The sequence below is a fragment of the Amphiprion ocellaris genome, chromosome 1 (genome assembly GCF_022539595.1).
Source record: "Amphiprion ocellaris isolate individual 3 ecotype Okinawa chromosome 1, ASM2253959v1, whole genome shotgun sequence".
Taxonomy (NCBI): domain Eukaryota; kingdom Metazoa; phylum Chordata; class Actinopteri; family Pomacentridae; genus Amphiprion; species Amphiprion ocellaris.
The window spans coordinates 9,241,244-9,268,358 of record NC_072766.1 but is presented as its reverse complement, the minus strand read 5'-3'; the positions used below and the strand labels follow the sequence as shown (position 1 = coordinate 9,268,358).

The 27,115-nt window shown below is 40.7% G+C and overlaps 1 protein-coding gene across 1 annotated transcript in view; it reads right to left on the bottom strand.

Moving 5' to 3' along the window:
- Positions 1 to 862: 862 nt before the first annotated feature.
- The window catches only part of igdcc3 (immunoglobulin superfamily, DCC subclass, member 3), a 65,457-nt gene continuing 39,204 nt past the window's right edge, over positions 863 to 27,115 (bottom strand). Inside the window, exons 7-14 of the mRNA XM_023263194.3 lie at positions 23,855 to 24,020; positions 14,949 to 15,196; positions 12,999 to 13,163; positions 12,554 to 12,742; positions 12,145 to 12,249; positions 11,122 to 11,257; positions 10,779 to 10,989; positions 863 to 9,514 (exon numbers count right to left, since the gene is read on the bottom strand). Coding sequence (XP_023118962.2) covers positions 9,389 to 9,514; positions 10,779 to 10,989; positions 11,122 to 11,257; positions 12,145 to 12,249; positions 12,554 to 12,742; positions 12,999 to 13,163; positions 14,949 to 15,196; positions 23,855 to 24,020 — 1,346 coding nt within the window. The 3' untranslated portion in view covers positions 863 to 9,388. The remainder of the gene's footprint in view (positions 9,515 to 10,778; positions 10,990 to 11,121; positions 11,258 to 12,144; positions 12,250 to 12,553; positions 12,743 to 12,998; positions 13,164 to 14,948; positions 15,197 to 23,854; positions 24,021 to 27,115) is intronic.

The following is a 27,115-nucleotide window of genomic DNA, read 5'->3' as shown; positions in this document are numbered from 1 at the left end:
TCCATCGTTCAATAAAAATTGGTCACACTCCATCTGCTAAAGAATATCGCAATGTAATGTGACTGCTCCTGTTTCTGTGGAGTGTGGAGTTTACATGTTCTGCTTGTGCAGCGTGGGTTTACTCCGGCTTCCTCCCACAGTCCAGCAGATTGCTAAGGTTAATTGGTGATTCTAAACTGTCCTTAGGTGTGAATGTGTTTGTCTCTACATGTGATAGACTGGCAACATGCCCCATGCCTTTGTCCCAGGTCGGCTGGGATAGGCTCCAGCCCCTCCATGATCCTACAGAGGATTAAGTGGTGTGTAGATAATGGATGGATGCTCCTGTATCTTGCTCCACTGGACTTCTTTATGGTGCTGTTGCTGCATTTATCAGGACAATAGTATCACTTGCAACAGGAGCTGTGGCCAAAGCATAGGAAACAAACAATCAAAAAATAACTGGAATTGTCCTTATTGGTGTCTAACCCAATAGAGATACACAGAGAGAAAACCAAAAAAAAGAGAGAGACACTGAAAGTGGAGGTTGATTCATATTGAACTCTCCCTTTGTCTCGAAGTGCAGTCATGCATTGGGATTTACAGTGATTAGAAGTCCGGCACCAACCTTCATCGACCAGGAGCTCTGGGCCTTGTGCTCAATACTCTTTGTCTGGCAAGGAGGCCACGAGTTAATGTGCTGAACAGGAGAACAGGATGGTAAAGTGGGGAGGGAGAGCAGAAGCCTCCATCAGATTGATCCGCTGCATCTCAGCGGACTGCAGGAAGCAAGCAAGCGAACACATATCCATGCTGTAAAGTATACACACATACACACACACACACACACACGCGCACAAAGAATAAAGACCAACTCTAGATGTATTCTTACTAGAGCTAGTTTATTATCACTGTTATTGTTTTTTTTCTTCAATCAGTGTTGCACAATGAACCCTAAAACAATACAAACCACTAAAAATGGTCTATTTTGCCTTTTTACACATATACATACAGTACATACAGTACATACAGTATATGTGGATATGTGTACAGATTTATAATTTATACTTGCGACACCTTGGTCTGGAGAGAGTGTAGGAACAACTTTGTGAAAACAAACATTAGTGATCCCTGACGATGCTCCGAGAACACTTATTAAATCATCTCGTGTTAACCTGAATTAAACTGTGGGAGGAAAGCAGATATCGGCAGTGACCTCAGCAGACGGACAAAGAACGACAAGACCGACAGACAGGAAAACAGACAGACAGGCAGACAGATAGAGACAGACAAGTGCGATTATGCATGATCATGGGCTAAAAATAAAGATTTGTGCTCCCTGTATGGTTTTTGGCTTCAGGTTGACACCACATTTGAACCCTGCAAGACTTAGAAAAAATAAAACTGCATAGATAAAAGATAAATTATCCTCATTTTTTATGACCTGTAGTACCAGTATAATCAACTCAGTTGAAGCAAGAACAAACTGGCAGACAGCTTTGCCTTTCTATTGAACCTTTTTGTGGTCTGCTGAAATTTCGACACAAGAAGACACCAATTTACTCACTACAAGAGTAAATAAACGGATTGTTCTATGGAAACCAACAGTAAGTAGAACATAAACAGCATTAAGATATTTATTTTCTATCTAATTTGATGCTAATCTTGAATTTTCGACAGCTGCATCAGGAGCCAACTGCTCCTGTGAATATCAGGATTACTGCTGCCCATCACCAGTTGTTACAGCCAGTTTCTATAATGTTTTTAAATATATTGTTAATATATCAACATGTAACAAAGACAACATTCTGGATTTTGCAAAACCTGAAGTACATCCAAATGTAGTAAGGGTTGCTAGATTATTTGATGAAGCTATCTTGATAAAGCAGATTAAATGAGTTTTTGACTGGTAACGTCTTAACAACCAGAGAAATTTGCTCTACACTTTATTTTTGACTGTTTCTTATTTAATCCTCAAGATTTAATGTTAAAGAGAAATACTCTTCAGGGGCTTAAATCCCAGGAGTGAAGACTTAACTTCAGCACTGGATGAGTTTCCTGTTTCTAATCAATTCTAACCACCTTCAGTGGTGACAAGTTGCGAGAAGTTTAAATCCTATAATCAATAAAGCAAAGTTCAGTTTGCAACTCTAACGATTACAACTAATCTTATCAGTTGTTCAATTTTATGCATACGGGTAAAATTCTTGCGAACCAGCAACACCGGGCGAGGTCAGGTCAAATATTCTTACGCCTACGTGTTCTATATGTCAACAATATATTGACAGAAATTCCTCTATAAGACTAAAAACTGTTTTGCCAGCAGTGCTGTGAGACTGAAGTTACTGTGTGGCGATCTATACTTGTTTTTTCCTTTTTTTTTTTTTTTTAACAATGTATGGCTCTGTTAGCAGACTTGAACAATGGAGTTTTCACCGGGAGGCTGTTATTGACTTTCATCTTTGATGCTAAATTTACAGGACAGGTGTGGGGGGTCGCTCACACCTGCAGAGCGGATTCTACCCAGGAGCTCTTACTTCAGATAAAGGATGACTGAGTGGCTTTAGCTCGTGTTGACAACGTCGATACAAAGCAGACATTCTCCTCAAGCAACGATGGTTTGTGAAGGAAAACGAAGACGACTTGTCACTTTAAAGGTAACACGACTGACAGGACCTCACCTCGAGTCACTCGTGTGAGGATGACTGGTGGCAACAGGATGAGGATGAGGTGATCATCAGGCATCAGCGAGGGCGAAGCAGACGGAGATTTGTCAATGGAAAAGGTCACTCAACCTATTTGCATCAATACACACCATCAAAACAGATTGACTGACAATGTTAGACAGGACCATCAATAGTACCATACTGAGATCACAACATTATTTTTGCCATTATTTGGCTAAATATCACAGTGTTACCATCACAAGTCCAATAAGGATTAACTAACACTTTTCAGTTGAGCTAAAATAACACGTCAGCTTTTCGTTTCTCATGCAGATCTACTGTGGGCATTTCTCTGCCTAATAGCTTTAAATACACTGGATTCAATCTGCTTTCTTTACATAAGTATGTAAAATATAATACTGATCTCAAACATTAAAGTACAGTTACATTAAATCACCATTTGACAAGAGTATAAAATCTCAAAACTCAGCATTATTTGACATCTACAGTCATCGGGGTCTCAGAGCAGAACACCGTGAAGATAAATGCATTGGAAATGTCTTCAATCCACAATCACATTAGATGGTCATTTGGTGCCACAACTATCAGTACTGCGTAATGTAAAGGACGTTTTAAGAAGGAACTAGTTGCATCAGCTGTGGGTCTCTAGAAAAACCAGAACCTCAGTACTTCAGGTCTCCTAGACGTCCTCACTACTGAGATCATCCACAGACATAATACAGCAACACAACCTTAATCCAGCCAGATGAAGCCTATCGTGACCTTCTGACTCAATCTGGCTACCTGTGATTAGTAAATGCATAATAAGAGACAGAACTACAGAGACAGATATGTAATCTGTTAGAGCCATATCCTGGCACCATATTCAATATGAATCAAACCCTGCACATGACCAGTCCAGGATACTTTCTATGTAAAACCTGAGGATACTGGAAGGAGTATGAATGAAGAACAGATGAATCTTCCTACTATGTTCTTGATTAACTGAATGATTGCTCTATAAAATGTCAGAAAATTGTGAAAAATCTACATTTTTCTCTCAAGCCAACAACTTTAAAATGCTTATTCTGTCCGACTCAAAGTCCATCCCCCAAAACCTTCATTTTGATGTACTGTAAGACAAATAAAAGCAGCTACTTTTCAATTTAGAATCTTTATATCTGAAGTGCTGTTGTGAATGTTTTTGTTGTCACAATATTATATAGACATGGTAACTCAGCGTTAATATGTGTCTCTACATGGTTATTTTCATCCAGCTTGGCTGCACTAAGGATACAGAGGAACTATTTTCTAAAGGGACAAATGACACAGTTAAATGCGTATTATCCTGCCAACATTCTGTCTTATTTACCTAAATATCCAACAAAGATGGCATCTCTTACAGCATAACTGTCTGAGCTGAGCACAAAGCAGAATTCTAGGAGGGGAATCAAGTCCAGAAGGCTAAATTTGAGGCCTGTTCAGATACATATAACACAAGGATCAGCGAGTCCCTGAGCACACACTCTCCTTGACCAGAGGTCAGGATTCTTGAACGAGGAACAAAGGAGGCCGACTAACTGACAGGAGCAGTGTTTGGTGATGGAGCACTTCCCAAGACTGTCAAATATGTACGACAAAGGCCCTTTTTTCCACAAACCATGTCAGCGAAGGAAACATCTGGCCTCCTTTGCTGATGGAGCTACAGCACCAGTCAGTCAGTGATAACAGCTTCAAGCACTCCAACAAATCGCACAAGCTCTAATATTTTACAGCAATATGACAACCTGACCTATCGAAGTCTAATCACGTAAACATGATCGTCACTGCACCACCTTCCCGGTGAATCAGGTTAAACAGCGTGGCACCGAAACCTGTCACATCCACGGGGGCGGGCAATTTCCTGCAGGAGGAGATTAACCTTAAATTACACCGAGGGACAGAGGAAGGAAGGAAGGAAGGAAAAAAAAACACATCACTCGTATCCCAAGTGAAATTACTCTCAACAGAGGTTAAAAAAAAAAAAAAAAAAACAGAGATAAAGGCTGCTGCAAGCCCAGAGAGAAAATATCACAGGAGGTTCAGAGGTTAATAAATATACAGAGGAGACATTTAGGGCGGCATTTGTTCTGCTATTTTAACAATTACATTTTTTTTCACCCACCCCAACACTTGCGACACGATATTAACACCAAAAGTGTAAGGTAAAATACAAGAAATAGATGCAAGGAGAACATCTGCACATAACAAATAAATTTAAAAGGCATTAAATTATAGATGATATATGAAATGGAAACTGTGTATGATGCTGGTTTGCATAAGAAATTAAGATGACAGCTGTGGGGACACATACAACTCTCAAGAGGATGTTGTGAACACATTTTAAAAAGCAGAGTGCATTATCTTCCAATTATCTGACTCAACTGTAATCAAATTGTCTGTTCTTTTGGATTCGTCACATGCTCTGTCACCTGTCAGTGAAGACGCAGTTGTTACGTTTGCTACAGCTTGTGTGCCGAACAGATCACACAAAACCATCTGAGGAATAATGCCGGGAAGCATTCTGGATTCAGCACCACAGACGTAAAGAAAAAGCCTGAATAAAGGTAAAGGTTAGCTTGTCACTCAAGACAGCAGGGATGTGACAAATGAACAGAGTGAATGAAGGTCAGCTCAACAGCGATTTAAACAAATTGCGTAGGACTGTAAATTTTTTGAAAAAGCGTCTGTCCGTAGCTTGTTGACGCTCCTTTTGGCAACGTGGAAAATATTATGGCTCTCAGAAATTCACATCATCACTGATTTGAAATTACAACTAGGCAGTTGTTTCCAGCCCTCTCTTGGCCAACTCATAGAAACCATCTGAACTCAGGACAGCAGAGGTACTAAGTCAGCTTCAGTCACAAAGGAAAGTCAATAAACCAATTGTGTATGTGTTGGAGTTGTAAGTGCCACCCACATTTTTTTTCTCAGTTTGCTTTATTCATGGGGGGGGAAGAAATCCACATAAAACACAAAACAAAACACAGGTGAGAAAAATTAAGTTAAAAGCTGGTAATATGGAAGAAAAAAAATCTGATAAAACCAAAGTTATACATTCACATCCACTACAAATTAAGCATGAAACTGAACAGTTTAAATAGTTAGTGCATGACATAAAGGTCCTAAAAAGTTCTCCCTCCTTTTGTGAGTGTTGTTTGTGTTTCCGTCTACTTTGTCTGTCTGTCCAGCATGTTTCGATAATTGCAACATCTACGCATTTATACTCTATTATATATATATATATGTATGTGTGTGTGTGTGTGTTTTCCTGTCCTTCATTGTTCGTACTCTGTATGTTTCCTTCATTAAGACCTGAGAGAAAGGCCAAAAACACAGTTGAGGTAGGTAACGATAATGCATCAAAGCGATTCCTGTACAGTATGTGACGACACTGAGCAGAGAGCCGGCGAGAGAAGCCCCTGTGATTGTTGTCACCCAACAACCGTCTATCCCCCCTCGACCGGCTCTCCGTCTGTAGCCGTCAGCATCCAGCGATATTGAAAGTCGGCGTTCCTGAAGCACTTGAACTAGTCAGCATTGACAGGAGGGAGAAGGCTGAGCAGCAGGGGTGGTTTTGGGAAGAGTAACAGTACACAAGCATGATCAAAAACCGTCACATCTACTGGCCATCCGGAGTGTAAAAAGGCTACTGCTTCATTTAAAAAAAGGATTCAGGTACAGTGATGTAAAACAAAAGGACTAAAAGTACTGCAGCAACATATATTCAGAGAAAGTTTAGAGATACACTGCTGTCATTTTTTTAAAAATGGAATAATTCAACATTTTGGGAAATAGTTTTACTGCTTTTTCCCCTGGAGATCTGCACCACTCTCATGTTGTGTTGTTAAAGGAAGAATTCAACATTTTGGGAAATATCTGTATTCATTTTCTGGAATTCGAGCAGTATTGTTAAAGTCACTGTCAAAGGAATTCAGAGATTTGTTCCTAAACACATTACATCTGTTAAAAACTACACTATGTTAAAACTGGAGCTCATAAACATTAGTGGGAGTTGCTACACTTACTACACTGGTGGTTTGCTAGCTAGGCATTCCTTTTACAAAGGAATTTACGAAACAGCTTGACTTCCCAATTTAAATTTCCAAAGAAGGATGACATGGATTGATTTTGTGACGAGTTACACTGGGTAGTTTTACAAACTGTCATTGGAGACAACAGGGATTGATAATTGACTACATAAAAACAGGCATGGTGAGGTTAATGATGTATAAACTTTCAGCCTTAATATAATTTAAACGGGTGAGTTACATATAAATTCACCTCCCACACTGCTATCATAAACAGAAATATTAGCTATAGAGATCAAAATAGTTTTTAGTGCCAGGCTGTAAACATGTTTACTTTAGCTGTAAAGTTGAGCATTTTAACATGAGAGCCGATGGGGATTGACTTGCTTTTAGTTGCAGCCTCAAGTGGCCATTTGAGGAATTGCAGTTTTTTTACACTTTCTGATGATCTGCTACTAGTGAATGGAGCTTGTTGTCCCACCAACATCTGTTGCTATTGTCAGCAGTACATTCTCACCAATGTGTGTAAACTGCCTTGTGTGCATAGTTTATTATAGTAGGTAACTTAGTCCAGGCTGTGGCTTCATATTTAATTTACATGCACTACCGTTCAAAAATTTGGGGTCACCCAGACAATTTCATGTATTTCATGAAAACTCACACTTTTATTCATGTGCTAACATAAGTGCATAAGTGTTTTTTAATCATCAATTAGCCTTTCAACACCATTAGCTAACATAATGTAGCATTAGAACACAGGAGTGATGGTTGCTGAAAATGAGCCTCTGTACCTCTATGGAGATATTCCATTAATAATCAGCTGTTTCCAGCTAGAATAGTCATTTACCACATTAACAATGTCTAGACTGGATTTCTGACTAATTTAATGTTATCTTCATTGATTTAAAAAAAAAAAGCTATTCTTTCAAAATTAAGGACATTTCTAAGTGACCCCAAACTTTTGAATGGTAGCGTATATGACACAACTATCAATCATCTTATTTTTCACCAGGAACAAAATAAGAAACTTTTCCAAAATGTTGTACTGAAAATGCAGGGTAGCTAATTCATAATGTCTTGAAGTCCAATCTGTTTACAGGCATTAATTTAATATATTTGTGGTTTTAGGTACAGTTGGACTGATTACCCTCCGGCTATAAGTTCATAGTTGAGACAAATCGCTCTTTTCAGATCAATGCCAGCAAGAAACGAACATTTCCCATAATGCCAAATTATTCCTTTCATCACATCAAGAATAGTAGAACAATGTTTTGGGAAATTTTGTTAACATTTGTGCTTAATTTTCTTTTATCATATATGTCATATATGCATGAAAACATTTATTCAATCACACAAACAAACACACAGGCACACACAATTCATGCCAATTTTAGATACATCTCTGGCGCCCGCAGATTATAGGGTTTTCTTCTTGTCCAGTTGAACGTTAAATATCTAATGTCATTATGACTAAACAATCCTAAAGATATCCTCAGCAATGCAGTGTATCTCTAACAGTCTTTTCATTCAACTGAAGCAACTACATGTGAAAAAAGAACAATATGATCTTTTAAAAGAAGTAAAATCTAGGGGGGAAAAAAGCTTACATTGGAGCATCATAACTTCATTCATATTCCCAACATACTGTAAATCATACAACATGTCATCAGTCTGTCAGCTTGCATGAGGTACTGACAAAGTATCTACAAACATCATATTCATCGACAGAGGGAAACCAGGACTTCACAAAGGGGAGGGAAGAGGGTTTCTCATTATGCAATAAACAGACAAACAACATCAACAACAGCGACAACATTAACATTGTTATCTTGAGGTAGAACATTAATTTCAGCATTTGGAAGTGCTTTATGTTGGATACTCATTTTTTAAGTTTTACTTCGACAAGCAGGAGAAGAGAGACGATTCTTGACATCTGAGGTAGAGCGGCACCTGATCTTGTAAATTTTCAAACCAATCAGTTCCTCCACGTGTAAAGTAATTGTGAGCACAGGGGAAGGTAAAGTCCCTAAAAGCTTCCCGCGACACATTCATTCCGGCTGAGGTAGGTTTTTGTTAAATCGTAAGGTTCACACAGCCAAGTCTAGTGCCTGTATGAAGGTCGAGAACTCATAAAAATTGTTGAGATCACTGAAACAAAGTCCTGAGACAGAATATATCGAATCCCTGGAAGAAGGCTGAAGTCTTCTGTGAACGAGAAGGTGGAATCATTGGTAGATGAGAGCAGGCAGCAGGAGTCTTTGACATCCACAGAAAAGTAGAGATAAAACCAATAACTTATAACCGCTTTGACATATAGGTGATAAAGATATATATGTATATATATATATTTATAAACTTAAAAATAAAGTCATTGTATAACAAGGACATTCTGGGGCCTCTATTCTCTGTGCTGCCCAACACCAGAAAATTAACAGAAGACCGAAAAACATTTAAGTGGCCTGCCTCACTAGAAATAGCCGGGACCAAAAAACACTCTAATATACAGTCCTAGATCCTCCAGAACTTCTTAACTTACTAATAAAAAAAAAAAAATCTTTGCACAAAAGGGAAAAAAAAAAAAACTACTTTGAAAAGAAATGCTTGTAAACCTGAGTGAGAGAAGAGTCTAAGTGGACACGGGAGTGTGTCATGTGACTTGGCCTTCATACATGATTAGCCTTGGTCCTGTCGAGCTGCTCCTGCTGCAGGAGGCTCCTGGAACTGCGTCTCTCTCTCCACCGCGAACTCGTCCAGTGGTATCGTAGACAGCTGAGTGTCGTTCAGCACGTAGGAGTCGGACTGAAAACACACGCGAACAACAGCCATTAAACATTCTGGGGATATAGCAGAGACAGACACGGAACACGGCATGACGCAGGATGACATACAACGAAAGCCTTTGGCCAGAAATCTGCAGCCACATGGCAAGTTTCACAACTTCACTTAATGGTAATGTTTGACAATTTAATCACGGTAAGGCCTTTAGTTGAGTCAGAAGCTATAACATATCTCTATAAAAAAAAAAAACATTCAAGCTTCAACCCAACTCTTACAAGGATTTTTGGAACTACTCATAGGTGTGTATTTATGACCTCAATCTCTATCGCCGAGCAAACATCAAATTCTGTGTCAGTCAGCATCCCAGGATGAGCTAACCTTCATGTCGACGATCATTACTAGTGATGAGTGGTGGATTTGTGGCTCAGATCTGGAGACCATGCAACAGTTTTCAAAGCAAATAAGCCTCCAAGTCTCCAAGACCAAAGACCAGGTCAGGAGTACACCGAGAGTGTGGTCTTGTTTTCTTGACATTCACGGGATTGTGCACCGTGAATTCGTGCTCCAGGGTCCGACTGTCAACACCGAGTTCTGCTGTACCGTCCTGAGGCGTCTGAGGGGTAACAACCTGAACTGTGGCATGATGGCATGTGGGTGCTGTAGTTGCTCTGCGTGTTAGAGCAGTGATAACACACAGGTTTTTTGACTACAACATCACAGTCTTCATTCCCACAGACACTTCATCCCAGATTTAACTGCTTGTGACTTATGCCTCTTCCCCAAAATATAATACAAGCTGAAGGGTCGCAGCTTAAAATATTCAGTGCGGATCGCAGATGGTACTTCACATGTTTACATAATGTGACTTCCAGGGAGCGTTCCAAGCTTGAAAGTAGCCCTGGCTGAATTTAAATCAGGTACTTTTTCTTTTTTTTTTTTATATTGGTGCAATGTCAGAACCTTCTGATCACACCTCAAAGCTACAGATATGTCCAATAGGGCAACAAAGACCAATGACTAACGCATTTTAAATGACCTAGACCAGATTAGCTACTATATTCGCTGTTAAATCTAAAACAAACAGCTTTTGTGATGCTAATAATCTCTTTCAAGAAAAAAATGCTGAGACTGCACAACAATTTAGTCTCCATTGACAGATTGAAGCCCTTTTGTTATACAGTATATAATCCAAGAGGTCATAAGCTGTCTTCTTCTATTAAAATAACTGTAACCATATTGTTTGTGGAAACACATATGAACCCTTGTTGTCGTCATCAGAACTCACCATGCATGTATCTTGTGAGTTGGGTTGAGTGAAAAGTCTCTGCAGCTCGTTGCTGTCGACCGCTTTCTTCCCTGCTGCGCTGCCATTGACCTCCATCTCTCTCCTGGCAGCCCCGTTGAGCCCAACGGCCCCCTGGGAAGAGGAAGAGGATTCCAGCACCGCGCTGTGTCCTGCCTGGGGGGTGGCCTGAACCGTCTTACACATCATTAACCTGGAGATTACACACACATGAAACACGTGTCGGCTGCGCGCGCTCGATAGACAATAACACAATCGCTGGCAAGTTGCTTCCATCGGCTCCATTTGCTGGTGTCATGGTTGTGCACATGGTGTTTGTTCGGACCTGCCACGGTAGCTGAAGACGAGGAAGAGCACGCAGAAGACGATGCAGGTGACTCCGATGTGGATGCCGATTATGATGCCCGTAGTGGATGTTTTGCTCTGTTCATCTTTCACACAGTCACACGAGCCGTCCAGCACTGAGGACGTACAGGAGACACAAAATGTGAGCAAAATATGATGCATCAGACACAGTGGGAAGCATTAAATTTTCATGACTGTAGGTGATACACTCTGTAAAAAATTGATCTTTGTTAAAAATTAATGTGTGCGTAAGGTATTAGCTGTACTTTTTGCACTCTTTACTGTTATTTTAACAGATTTTCAAAGTTTTGTTAACCCTTGGATGTGCAACATGGGTCAAAAGTGACCCATATTCAATGGAATATGGGTATCTTTTGTCCCACTTTGTGCATCAAAGGGTTAAATTACTGGGGATATCTGGTGAAATCACTGATAAAGTACTGATTTATCTGTTGACTGTAAAAACACACACAAAAAATAACAGACCAAAGCCAGGAAGGTAAATATATAAATAATATCCTGATGAAAAATCGGTATTTTTGTAAATGGCAATTTCATCTTTTACAATGTTTACAATTTTTACTATATTAAATGACAAATTATTTTACAGATATTTGCTGTTATTTAAAAGGCAAAAATATCTACACAAAGAATTGAAAAATGGTAAATCGTTTTTAACTGTTATTTTCTAGATTTTCGGTGTTTGGTTTAATAAAAAGATCATATTTTTCTGGACAATCACAGAAAAAAGTATGAATTAACATGCTAACTGTTTTTATTTTTACAATGAGTAATTCATTATTTTACAATGTGTATACAATGTGACTGTAAAATGACACTGTTTTACTGTATTTAAACCAGCTTCAACATGATTTGTTACAGATATTTGCTGTTTATTTCACAGTTTTTGTAGTTTTTGAACATTTTTTTTAACGCATTTTTTGCTGGGACCCCTGCTGCTAGATTTTCATTGCTGTGGGTCTGTAACTGTGTCAACAATCACCGGATTTTTCCACTGCCTCTCGAAGTGAAACAAATCGCATGGTGGCGTTTCCATCTCCGTGCTGGTTGTATGCAAGCAGCTTTATCTCATAGACCAGTGAGGAATCTGGAGAGAAAAGGAAACAGAAACAAATCCAGTTTATCAAGCATTCTAAGTTGGAAATTTGTCTGAAAGTGTTCCTATTTTGCTGATATGTAAGACCACAGTCCTTTTTCTTGCTGTTAAGACAAGATGCTCCATTAAAAGGTCTTTGTGAAGTTGGAGTGTTTTTAGTCTATGATGAATCTTTATCACATCCCCAAGCTGGGACTCTGACATGCTTGATTATTTACATGATTACGTTTATAGAAATAGCCGGTTAATGAGAAAACACAAGTTTTCTGTGGGACACTCAGACTATGTGTCTCACCCAGCTGAGTGATGTTGTATTGGGTGACATTGCGAGGGAAAGTGATGGGACCAGTGAACATCGGTGAGTGCGCTCGTCTGTAATACAGTCTGAAGCCTTGATGCTGGCCCATCTTGGATGAAGGCTCCCACGATGCCAGTACAACACTGCTGTTTACCACCTTTGTGTAGAGGGAAGGAGGAGCTGGAACTGCAACACAGAACAGAAAGTCAGCCATAGTTTAATCAGGTTTTGGCAAAAATGACCAGAAGAAAACTTAGCTTGATCAAATACCACCATAAAACAAGTTCAGGGGATTAAAGTATCAATGGCAGGGTTTAAAGGATGGTCTTCTGTTTTTGAGATTGAAATCTTTGGTTTTCACTCAAAGTAAGCACCAAAAACCTTCCACGCATCTTGATATGGATGGGAGATATGATCTATGTGTGCTCTGCTCACAACTCACCCTCCCCATGAGTGCTCTCAGTGACACTGTCCGATGGTTTGCTGGCCCCGTGGGATGTGTAGGCCTTGACGTAGAAGTTGTAGCTGGTGGAGGGCTCCAGGTCCCGGATGATCTGCTGCAGCGTCACCTTACTGACGGCCTCCTCATACTCCATCTCCACTGGGTCTGAAGGAAGTACAATATAAGGTGAATGAGAGGAGGAACAGAAAAAGGAAGCAAGGTTTGAAAAGAATCAGAAACAAGAAAGGCATAAATGGGAAAGAAGGCATGGGTGGGGCAGTGAGGGTGGGGACAAGCATTAACATAATGGAAAATCATGTGAAGAGGGAAAACAATAAATACAGTCTGTTTCTGTCATCGTTTGTGGTTATTGCCCATTTTACTGATTTTATCAAAGCTGCTCTGTTAGTTAATAGCTAATCTAGTTTGGCCCAGGGAGCCTGGAAAACAATGGCTGGGTGAATTGCAGGGGCGGAGTGAGGAAATGAAGGGGTAAACGGGGGAGTTCTACAGGATGTGTTAAAGCATTTTATTGCTTTTAATTCAGAGACACCCAGCCATAACCACGATCTACCTCCAGCACTCGATCCATTGGGTCATTCCATCTAGGAAGGGTAATTACAGCAGATCCTATTGGTTGGCCCTCAGGGCCTTTAATTATCCCTCCAATAGAACTACTGAGGAGAACATCAGCTGGCGCTATGAGACTCTCACCACACACAAAATCACACACACATAGTTGCCCAAAGCTGTAAACAAAGTCACTGCATGTGCATAAACAGGCATGAACACACACACAGGGCAGCATAGCAATAATCCACACATATGGGACCCAGAAATCAGAAATTTCGTCATTTTTATATGCCCCTGTAGAGTGGCATGTCGGGACTTGTACTGTAAGAATGAACATGCTTTTAATCGTTTACAGGGAAGAATGCACCTCCAGTTCCTGTTGATATACATCTTTTTGTTCCTGTAGAGTTTAAATGCACTTATGTAGGTAGTTGATGAATAAAAGCTGTTCCAAATGAGCATAGTGCAAGTACCAAAACAGTGCAGTTTCTATATTCTCTAACTGAGCAGTCTGTAGAACTCAGATACAAAAGACAAACATTTTCTGAAAGGGGATCTGTGTGTAAGCAGTGCTTGCAAACAACTTTTTAAAAAATGCAACAAACACACAAACCCTGTGGGTCAGTTGCAGCGACGAGGGGGGAAGAGCCACATTAAATATAGAAATTTAAAGGCTGCTACTCTGTGTTACATCTGAACAACAGCGACACATTGGCCTAAAGCTCCACTCTATGAGTAATATTCATGTACGTCCCCAAACCGTCCCAAAATAGCGTAGCTGATAAATAACTGCAAGGTCAGATGTGCAACTCTGTGACTGGGTCTGTGGCTGGCTGTAGGCTGTTCGCCCCAAAGCACTAATGGTACAGTCAACCATAAGGGCAAAAAAAAAAAAAGAAAAGGAAATTTTGTATATTTTCTATTTTTGTTTGAAAATCAAATTCTGAAGCAGCAACCCAGAGGATGAGAAACAATTACAGTTTAAACTGAGCATCATCCAAAATGTATCATTAACGTTTCAAACCTATTTGACTCATTTTGATGGTGCAAACTGCACAAAGAACTGCAAAGGATTCCACAGTATAGGATATTTATATTAATGCTCCCTGATCTGCTGTAGTTTGTAGTTGGAGTATGCAAATACTTTTACATATTTCATATAAACATTTAGGTGCAGTCAAATATGTTTACATATTTGGCAATTATTAATGAAAAGGTCTTGGGCGTCAAATAGGACTTACTAACATGAAAGAGACTGAGGTTTCATTTGCTATAGTTATCTATTACTTATTTAATAGCTTTACTGTAACATATTCTTATGAATTATGCAATGTACTGCATTGCATTCAACCATCTGACTTTCTAACGCCGTTCTACCTGAGGTCCTGCGGATGTGGAGCACGTAGCCGATGATGTCCTGAGTATTCTGATCGGGCTCCTTCCAGGACACCTGGATGGTGGTGGGTGAGAGGGCGTCAGCCTGAACGTGGGTGGGAACACCAGGAAGTCCATCGGCCCAGAGCACGGTGAGTCGGGCACTGGCCTGAGTGGAGCCGGCGCTGTTCTCAGCGATACACTGGTAGATGGCCTCGTCGTCCTGGCTGATGCCGTATATCGTCAGTGTGCTGAGAGAGACAAGGTGCAAGTAAAGAAGAAGCGGGAAAGAACAAACAGAAAGGGGCAAGTTTAGTTTCTCTGACCATCATGTAGAACATAAGAGCTAAATGTGATGTAGTTCCTCATTTAAACTGCCTTGTGTCTGAGCAGAGAAAAATTCTGCCTTATGTGTCTGAGGAGTTTTTTCAGTGTGTAACTATAAAGCTGCACAATAACAGGGTACGGATTTTAATAACTTTAACTGTGCTGTAGTTGGCTGAGAGCGACCATGATTTTTGAAGGTTATGTAACCCCGTAGGGAGACACGTGTGCAAACTTTCAAGTGAGTCAGAATCACAACCGCTGAGGTATGACCATTTAAATCTATCAAGTTGATGTAGTGCCACCTTCGGCAGAAATGCCATCTAACCTTGTGGGATCACTCACAGTTGACGTGTGTGTTAGAGTTATGGCAGTTTATGTCAAATAGGCCACACTCACTAGAATTTGTCACAAAATCGAGGGGGGAAAAAACAGTTCTGAGGGTTTTTTTATCATCTAAATGTGTTAGACATCTATTTCACAGATTGGAAATCTGAAGGTGGAAGTGGCCTATACTGTCAAAAGCCTGCTTGATGTAAATATACTATCTACTGCTGGTCAAGCATCACATTTTATTATCAAGGCTTGCGAAGTATTGTGTGATTTCAGCCTTCAGATGTCAGAATGTAAAAAGTGCTGGTTTTTTTTTTATAACTAAAAACAGGAAATCTCTATAAGTAAAGCACATTTGCTTGAGTAAATGCACTTAATGTAGATACTCCATAGCTTTGATAAGAACTGCATGCAGCACAAAAGATGAATGTGACATGTCAAGGTACCGTATTCAGCTGTGTGAGAGCGGAGAGATTTGTGGAGCGCATCACACACGGCAGACAGCGGCGGTACGTATAGAAGAGCCTCACTCATGCAAAGCACATACTTTCAGACTGATTCGTCTTCTGCTGCAACTCCCGTTGGAGTCGATAAGTCTATTTCAGTGTTTCAAAAAATGTAATTTGCCTACATCAGTGAAACCTTTCATCTGTCCATGTGCACACATGAACTCACAAATCTCTGGACACACACACGCACACGCACACGCACACGCACACGCACACGCACACGCACACGCACACGCACACACACACACACACACACACACACACACACACACACACACACTCGCTCGTCTCTATCTGCCATTCTGCCCTTTGTCCTCATCTTTCTATCTCGGCTCCTTTCTCTTCTCTCCTACCTGTCCTGTCTGCTGTTATGGAAAAAATATAAGGCAGCACTGTGTGTGTAAGTGTGCATGTTGAGTAGGTGTTTTTAGACAAGAATACATAATCCCCTCCACAGAGTTTGCTTGTCTTCAGGCGAAAGGAAAAATAAAACACTGAGCATACTATGGAGCCGGGGCCCCTGTGGTGTAAAACATTTCTTCATTCCATTATTATGCCAAGGCCATTTCAGCTGTATTTACAGTGTAATACATGCTTCAGAAAGCTGACAACACACAAATAACATATACCTTGGGAATGAAAAAAAAAGCAGTTTGAGTTGCAACTTTGTCCACCTGAATATGGTGTACCCCTCGGTCATGACAGTTAAAGATATCGGAAACATTTTTCAAATAAAGATAGGAACACCGCACGGCTTCTGCTTCTCATGCTGTGTTTTAAGTTTAAATTGGAGAATTGAATGCCACAGGAGCTCAATATATCCTACAGCATCCAGCTCATCTGTCACCTGCAGTTTGTAAGAGCCTGCTGAGCAGAATATCTTCTTCATTTGATGGACAGGAGGCATCCTGAGTGTATTAAATCAAAATTTATTAAGAAATGCCGTGGTGATCCGCCGAGGAATTGTAAGCAATTTATTGAAAGGCCGGCACCCACATTTGGCCTGTACACAGGTTGTTGTTGGACACCTTCTGGACCTGTGAAATGGGACATGAGGAAAGTGGCATTTCAACTGTCAACAGTGCTGACCTCATACCAGCCTCAGCATGGTTCGTTAGGATGGATTTGTAAGGGCGGGAGAGGCGCGCTCCTCTGGGTCAGCAGGTAGGACGGAGAATTGAATCATTCTATTTCCTTTTTCCAGATTGATGTGCTGGGATGCGCTTACTGTACGTCTCTCATCCGGGTTAGAATAGGCTGCGAGGTGGAAGAGTCATTATTCTCTCCAGCCGGCCAGGTGGATTCAATCTGTATAATTATCGGGTCAAAGAGGCCCTCTGTATTTCACCCTTTCTGAGCCAATCTCACCTCTGACCCCCGAGGTGGCAGCAGTCACCAGCCCTCAGCTCGCTACTCAACCATCACATTTCTGACAGCCTTTCATATCAGCGATGGATGGAGTGTTTGCAGACAAGCAGCCTGACCAGACGCCACAGACAGCAGCAAAGAGGCCCCCAGGGATGCACTACTCAATGCCACCGGGGCTGGATGGGCCCCCAGAGCGTGTGAAGGGAAGGCAGGGAAATTTCACAAGGCGCTGCTTGTTTGAGAAGGTACACACACTTGCATGAACGCAGACATACAGTATATATGTCGCACACACATGGACTGACCTTGTGGACAAATTCCACACCTACTGCCAAAACATCCTCTACAACTTCCACGAGAAAAGCTTTAGTAGTTTTGACATATTAATGCACGTGAATATACGAAAGGGCAGATTTATGTCTCCTAAATGAGCTGATATTCATATTCATGCATACTTGCTTTGTGTCTTTGTGATGACTGCAGAAGTTTTTGCTTAATTGTTGGCAGTTCCTTCATTAAAAGACCACAAAATTCCGCACTATTTGCATTATCTTTGACAGATTCTTTTCATGGGTCAATCATTTGGCAAATGAGGATCACTGTGTCTTTCTTTGAAGTAGGTGTTGCTGTTTTCAACGTTGCTGCAACAGCTGGAAATGTAAACCACATTCCTTCTTGTACCAGGATATTAGTCAGGAAATACCTGACAGATGCTGGATGTTTAGATAAATTGGTTATTGGGCTGAATCACAGTTGCGTTCAAACACCAAGAGGAACAAAAACATACATTTATTCAGGAAAATCCTTTGGATTATCAAGCAAAATTAGGTTTTATTTAAGTGAAGTTCTCTGTAAAGTTGAATGCTGTATTAATAAAGTCCTTTCTAGAGGTCAGAGAGATGTTGAAAAGACAAAGCTTTCTCATTTATGGTGCACATTTTTTTGTGAAAAAGATTATAAAAATGACAGACTTTTCCTCTTTTAAAAGACTTGTTCAATCAGACAGCTTTAGCAGAGTTCAGTCTGCATTAATATGCAGCAGCAGACTAAAGATCTATACAATGTGTGGGGAAAAGAAAAAGTCTGAGTGGCAGAGAAGCAAAGATGTGGTAGGTATGTGGCCTGAATTTGGGCTATTTTCTTGTCTTACATGGGCTCCAAATCCGAGCTCTCCTGTCCTGACAGGCTGACACCATCATTTACTCATCAGTTCAAGGTCATTTCACAGATTGACGGGTAAGGCCGAGAGCCAGGGGAACGGCTGACAGCGGGGCTTTGGGTCTGTTGTTCAGCTGCTGAGGCTGTGTTTACTCTCCGTTGTCTCTGAGCAGCACCCCATCAAAAGCCAGCATGGCCATTCTGGATTCAGCGAGAGGGAGAAGGGGGAGAAGAAAAAAAGACATGGGGACAAAGAGAGAACAGGAGGAAGAGGTGGGGAAGGGGGTAGGGGAGGAGCGATGAGCTGTCTGTGGCCTGAGAGGAGGGAAGGGCCCAGGGATATGACTGATTACAGGCAGGGTCAGAGTTCAAGGCCAATGCCCAGGCCCCAGCTCTCTGTAATGGGGGCAGGAAGGGGGGATGTGGGGCACAGAGAGGGGCCGCAAACAAGAAAGGCAGGTCCTGGTGAAAGAAAGTGGGGAAAAAAAAAGAAAAGCGAAGAAAAGAGAAAAAAAAAGTACTTTGAAAGGATTCTGCTACAAAATGCACAGGTTTGTGTTGTAGCCTGGTCCTTCAGATGTTGGCCATTAATTATAAAACACACCACGGCGCTCACACACGCTTGAAACGCACCATTACTTCATATACAACTTGAATTCTGTGCACATAACTGTAAAATGACCTGAAATTGATCTAAATGATACAAACTTAATGGTTTTCCTTCGCCACAGGGGGAACATTAGATCTTTGTCATCAGTTTTAGGGGCCACTTTTACAAAATGGGCCAGTGAATAAATCCAGAAATAGCATTTATCAGATTAAAAGAATGAACATTTAAAGGTCAAAACTAATTTACCTGTTAAATGATCTATTTTCTAACTAGCTGAGTAACAGTCAAGGGACATTACTGAACATCTGCTATATAAACAGACGAGAATAATTTGCAGTTTATTTTCACTGTGAATAAGAAAATGGTTGGCGGGCCAGCTGGCGACTGGCCGTGGACCTGTTTGGGCTGCGTGCCATAAGATGAGCATCACCCAAGATACAGGATCACAGATTGGCTTTCAACCTCATGATTATTACACTGTCTGATGTGATATCGCAGCTCCTATATGTCGGCTGATCACACATGTCAGCTGTGGAGACTTAAGAACGAGGCGAGCTCTTCTACATAATTAGCAGCGGCTCTAAAACGGGCATCAAATAGCCACGATAGCATGTTTCACAGCAGCCTGGTCAGCAAAGGCTGATAATGAATGGACTAACAATAACGCTGGCAGAGTGTGTGTTCGTGTCGTGTAGGCAGGTGTGTGTATCAAGATCTGTGGCAGAAGGAGGACACACACACACACACACACACACACACACACACACACACACACACACACACACACACACACACACACACACACACACACACACACACACACACACACACACACACACACACACACACACAGCTTTTCTCTTTGCAGTGATGCCCGTTTACAGAAGCAGCCAATCAGCTTCAGCTTGACATCACCGCATCTCACACCGCATTTGGCGTTGCTACGTTGTCTGTGTGTGTTTGGTGTGTAAAGTGTGCAGGGAGTAAAGGGCAACGCACTGGTGAATTTTCATGTTTGATTATGCGTGTGCACAAAATGAATGATGGCATGCACCACGGGGCTATTTGTGCACATACAGACTCACTTGCTTTTTGATTAATGTGTGTGCATGCGTGTGTGTGAATGAAATGTACAATCGATTCCCCTTCCCTTCCTTGTCCGATTTGCTCTTGAAGGTCAGCTTCATGAGAGATGGCTGAGAGGAGAAACCGCTCTGTGTTTGTGTATATCTCCACACAAACACACACAGCCACGGCAAGTAACACACATTAATTAAAACCTCTCTGCAAGGTATATTTCACTGTATGTCCACGCTTTCCCTATCAGATTGAATATGAATGTATATATAAGAATGGAATAATTGTGATGCCCGGGGCTGCTGAATTCATTTGCATATCATTAGTTTTGTTTAGGCTCGGTTCAGGACGTAAATTGTGCCCTAGAATGTTCCCTGCTTTCAGGACCTTCACTAGATGCATCACATGGCTTTTTGGTGCTTCAGCGTTCGATTTAACTCTGTATTGCTGAACTAATGCATATAAAACTAAAATGTACAGGAAGGAAACTGCTCAGTGGGAGAGCAACATGTGGCTTCTCCAATGTATGTAAATGAGATGCAAGCAATGTAAAGGACAACTGGACAAAAGCACCGGGTGTGTAAACATATTCTAATGCAGCTAAACAACAGCAAGAAATTAGCTGGGAATTTAGCAGGAAATCAAGTCTGATTTTGCTTATTTATCTGCAGATTGAGCAAATGTTTTACAGTGAATGAATCTGACAACTGACCGAGTAAAATGTACTCACTCTTAACTATAATTTATGCATCTGATCCTGCAAACTAAAGCATGATTAATATTATGTTTTGGCCACTAAAAAGAATGGATTACACTCAGTGAACGGGTGAAGCTTTGGTTAGACGTTGATATGGTCAGAGCATCAACTCCGTCAATATTTGAGCCAAGCTTTCTCCTAACTTCATTTAAATTTGTCAGTTTAATTTTACCCACCCACAACAAACAACACAAGGGACAGTGGAAATGAATTCTGCCTTCTAATGATCAAGTCCTGTGCTTTTTTTTGGTTGTTTCCCTGTCACACTTTCTAGATTTGAAAAAAAAAAAACAACGTTGCAAGCTGAAACAACCTGCTCATTCATTCATCAGAAAACTCTGATTTCATATTTGAATAGTTTTTACAGCAAAACCACCAAAGTGACCCTGGTACTAGCTTTGAATATGATTTTCACTGTACTTGCACTACAGCAAACCTATTTATTTTTTTAATTCTATTTTCTTGAAAACATGCCTGGAAAAAACACAATTAGCAGTACATAAACATATTTCACAGGAGACACGATCAACTGTCTGTCAGTTTGCTTTTCACATTCAGATAATCAGTAATATTACACCTCAGACTGTGATAATGGACGGCATTGTAATGCGTTTTAGTGCAAATTCTTAAAATGCACATCAAGCTGCTCTGTTCTCTAAATGGCTGACTGCATTTCCTGGTCAACTAGCCGAGTTTATGAGCTAATTAGCTAATGGTAGATCTCAAGCTGAGGCCTGCCTCCTTAACCAATCACAGCGCAGGGTTGGTGATGCATGAGATTCATATTACAGCAGGTCATACAGTAATAGTGGCAAGTGGAAACGCTGTGATGCTCTGACCACCCGCTCCATCTTCCTCTCGCTCTCCTCATTTATCCCTCCAGCCGACTCATCACTTCTCTTTTGACCACCCGCTCATTTCTCCCCTTTTTAATTCTACATCCAAGTGTGGCCTCTCATTTATTTCCTCCCGCTCTTGGTTCCTCCTTTGTTAGTCCCTCGTTCCATCTCTCTGACTAATATAGACCAGCGGAGACAAGTGGGAGTGGAGCAGTGTATGTGAGCGATGGAGGTGTCTGCTCCCTTCACTCACTGCAATGGAGTGTAAGTATTGATTTTTTTTGGTATATGTTTAATATATTAACTTCATATTTCTTTTTTTTAATGAATAATAATAACATACACGAATGATTGGCTGCCAGGGTCAACTTGGAAAATTGAACTTTGCGTGTGCAGCAGTGCGTGACAGAATTTACTCAAAACACACATCTGCTGGATGCAGAATAACAGTTTACAATCATCCATCCGGCAGTAAGTAATGCTTTTCCACATGTACATTTTGAAGAATACCTTGAATCCGTGTGCAGAAAAACACTTGAAGACAGTCGGCCGTGGACTGTTATCAGCCATTATTCTATAAAACTCAGCATCTCTGAGATATTATATGGTATTCATCAGCTTTTCCCTGAAAAGTGTGAGTGGGAAACACTCGGAAAAGGCCACACTCTTAAATAATAACAGAACCACAGAAAAAAATATGTGGTTAATGTGTTACACGCACACACACATACACACACACACATACACACACATAGACACAATAGCTACAAGATGCATCTCTAATGCAACAGACTGTACTGTAACACAATGAAACAGGTCCTCTAACATGTGACCTTTACAGTGGGAGTGAATGTGGCATCTAACTGAGCTGCTTCCTCCTCCTGCTCATGACATTCCTGAAGACTGCCATGGGAAAGTGTCCAGTATCCAGTCAATACGCTGCTCACAAACAAAGGCACAAATAAATTGAGGCTCATGTCTTGGCAGGCATGAGTTCCAGGCAGCTGCAGTGTTAGAAGCAACAGAAATGCAGAGAAATTGAACATCTGATGATGCCAACGGTCAGATCAAGGCAGCGGTGATTAATACTGACAACCATGTTACTTCTGTCCAGCTTCACGAAGCTACTCTGATGGCTGGGAAAGAAATCTGGCCTGTGATAATAGCAGCCGGCACTCTACATGGTGGCTTTCAGATGATTTCAGCTTAAAATTTAATAATAAAATCACGGTACCACTTTGTAGATCAGTTATAAAGCGTTAATAGGAGCAGCTTTTGAGTTGATAGGTTGTGTTTATGGTTTTTATCTGCAGTAATAATGCAGTTATAAATGCTGGCGATTTATCAGTACTTGTGGATTTCACACTTTCTGATAACCAAAGGAACTCTTTGCACATCTATTCCATGAGGCAGATACACAGGGGAGAGATGAGCGAAACATTTAATCAGACACACCGTTTAACATGTATAGATACATTTATTGGCACAACGCATCAGGCAATAGTTATTTAAATAGCTACTATTTGCTTGACGGATGCTTGGGGTGGCACTTTCCTATCAGCCATTATATGTTAATTAGCTTTAAAGAAATGATTTTTGCTCTAGTTGCAGATTTTTCCAGATTAGTCATTCTACTGGTGTTTCATATGAAAGCAAATGCACTTGACATGTTTTTTGGGCCTCAAGGATACAGATAAACAGAGTTTTCATCAGTAAAACAGACTGAAGATAAACAAAAAGGGGCACTTTTACCAGCACTACAAATGATGCTGTCAAAAAAAGACCTATTTGTAGAGGCAGTATCTCTGAATAAATCCACAGAGTTCGATTTACTCCAGGGCTACTGTTTTCCTTGACTATCTCTTCCACCACTCCCATGAATCCATGCGTGTATGAATAAATTTACACATGAATTCAAGTTGCTGTTATTTTACCTGTTGTTGTTCCTGAGTTTGACGTGCCCCCCAGGCTCCAGAATCTGGCCGTTCTTCAGCCAGGTGAGCTGCGGCTCAGGTTCGCCCTGCGCCTGGCAGGTGAAGATGGCCGTGGTGCCGACAGGCCGGGCGATGGACTGCGGAGGTTGAACAAACTCCGCCGGGGCTGAAAGAGAAGGGAAACGGAGAATCAGATAAGGTGACCTCATTCGCACTTCCAAGCAACAAGCCTGGATACATCAGCGGCAAAGAGAGAGAAGGAAAAAAAAGGGGTTTAACAGGATCCGGAGGTGTAAAAACAGAAAGAGGCAAGACAGCGAGGATGAGGGAGGAAAAATATGAGAGCCTAGGGTATAGGTGTATGGTATAAATACTGTTGTAAATCTATAATTCAGGGTCAATTAGCAGGATTATGAGAGACACCAGATCGATTGCAGATAGAGAGAAATAAAAGAGAGAGACAAGCAGGAAAATGGAAGAAAAAAGCAAGACAACGTGAGGTCTGTTTGAAAATGGCACTATCTGTGATGAATGTGCTTTAAAACAGCAACATATTTATGTGAAAACAGAGACTAGTTTAGATTTTTATCATAGGCAGCCTCAGCTTACATTATTTCAGCTATGGTCAGGTATTCACAGAAAGTGTCTCTTAGCAGACCTGTAAGACCTATTAGTAATAATAATAATAATACAAGAAGAAGAAGAAGAAGAAGTTTCCAAAACACGTTACAAAGTGCTTCACATCAGCAGCAAATTTATATAAACGACAACTGAGGACACAAACAGTCAAAAGACATAATAAATAAAAGACCGTTAAAGAAAATGAAAACTCATGTAAAATCAGGAAAGACATACCCATAAAAGCATGTTTTAAGAAGGGATTTAAAAGACATCACTTATTACCACTATTAACATTACACCTGTTGGAGTTTTTTCTTTTGGTTTCATAATCTGGATAATTTACGTTTTATAATCACTCAGGTGAAAACCTGGACATTAGACGTATAATATTAACTGTTGTAAAAGCCCTCCACTGTCCCAGTTATTTACCTGAGTCAAACAAAATACCAGCTTAAACACTGATGTTGTTCGACAGAAGAGGCTGAATCAGTGGGTATATCTTTTGTTGCACCTCTAGTACTACTAGTACTTCATATTTCTATTTCTTATCAATGAAGAATTGCATTAAAAAGACCACAACACACAATGCGTGTAAAGACGCCTGTTGACTGCAAGACTGGCGGGAAGTTTTGATCTCTATCTGTGTCAGTCTGGATGATTTTAGCTCTGTGGCTTGTCAGGTGGTGTCGTTCAAAACTGACAACAGTTTCATATTACAGCAAAGCAACACACAATGTTTGGTTATAGAGCTGACACTTTTCAAGTAACTTCATATTTTGAAGCCAGAGAACTTAGTGCAACATGAATTTTGTAAAGTGAACATGCTTTCAACAGTAACTTCCCAGTATATTCTGCATGACAGATTCTGATTAATTCTGTCACATTATAATCAAAACTTGGACGTTGCCTTTCTCTTTAGTCACTGTAAAGCTAAATTACCTGTCAGTACAATCTAAAACCTTCTTATATATATATATAAATATATAAAGATTTCACCACATATCTCACAGCTGTCAGCCTTCTCCCAGGTTTTAAGGGGCCTTTAGTCCATCTCTCAATAGTATCCGACTTCCCTACCTGTAGAGAAGCGTCCATTCATACCCACTGAGGACTTAAATCTCCGAGGTCACAGCTGCGCTTCAAAAACTCAAAGTAATTTCAGCTGCCCATTGTAGTTTCTAGCAAAGCTTCTTCTCAAACGGGACTAAAATGGGAATTAGGGAATTAGTTTGGACTATTTTCAGTTGTGGATTAATACAGATTTAGTGCCTTAGTGAGTATTTATAGCTCCAGTGTTCGCCGGATTGACTCAAAATAAATTGCAGTGTCCATGTTCACTGTAATGAAGAAGCATGTTACCAACAATAATCCTGGACAACAATGGAGACAGAGAGGAGCAGTTGTATCGACAATTGGCTACACAGAAAATACCTCTCAGGACTGATTTATTGTCAGCTTTGGTCTTTTGAGGGGATTTGTATACAATAATGCAACTATTGAATAATACCACCGTTATCCTTGAAAAAAAAGCCAGATTTTTAGCCATTCATATCATATATCTTTTGTCCATTGTTTTTCTGATAGTTTGCTTTGTGTCCAGTCTAACTCTGGTTTCTATTCGTTTTGCACATTCCTGCTCCATCCTCCTTCGTGTTCCCACCCTAATAGACAAAATGTTGCCTGACACTTTTTCAATGTAAGCATTTCCATTTTCCCATTGGAGAAAGCTAAGGGGCCCTTAGGCACCTCAATGAAGGCAGCTGACAGCATGAGATGGTCTTTTCATTTATCTCTCTCGTTTCCAGCTTCATTGTCACTGGCTGTGTTGTTTGAGGGCTGACATAAAGGTGAAGGTCAGAAGGAGCTCGGGAAGATATTGATTTGCACCTGTAAGGGTGTGGGTTAGATCATCAGCGCCACCCATCCATCTTGCTCTTGTTTTTCCCTTTTGGCTCATCCAATTCAACTCCTGCTTCTGTCTTTGTTCCTCTGCTCTCTTTTTATACCCCAAAGGAGCAAAAGTTAATCTAAATTATTTGGTGTAAAAGTGCATTTGTTAATTAGTGCTCATGTCTAAATTAATTTAGACTTGGAATTCCTGACCCTTGTATTCCTTTTTTGAATTGACAGCCACTGAAACCCTCTCGTATTCATAGATTTGTCAAGTGGCTTATTTCTGTAGACTAATTCCTGAAGGACATGTAGTAAAACATTTTTTCCTCATAATAACACAGGCAAAACACACATATTTAGTTGGAGTTAACCATACACCTTTGTTTCCACAAATCAATAACAAAAACCAAAAGACATTGACACATAATTAACATCCCCGGCTTTTCGTCTTTGTCCCTGCTACGGTAGGGGCTTGTCTCAGCCCTGACAGGCAGATGAAATGAAATATTGATTAGGATCAATACTGCTACGGGCTGAAGCAAAGTGTGGTCCATTTGATCAATACGGGAGTGAGGCAGACGCTGGATGGTTCCTGCTTGGTGACAATTAATGCAGGCGGCCACCCACACCTGGCCTTTTCCTTTTGGTCCAAACCACCCATCTCTCAAAGCAAACATCAAACATTTCACTGGTTATGGATCACGACACTGCAAGGAATGAATAAAGAATAATAGAACAGAACAAAGT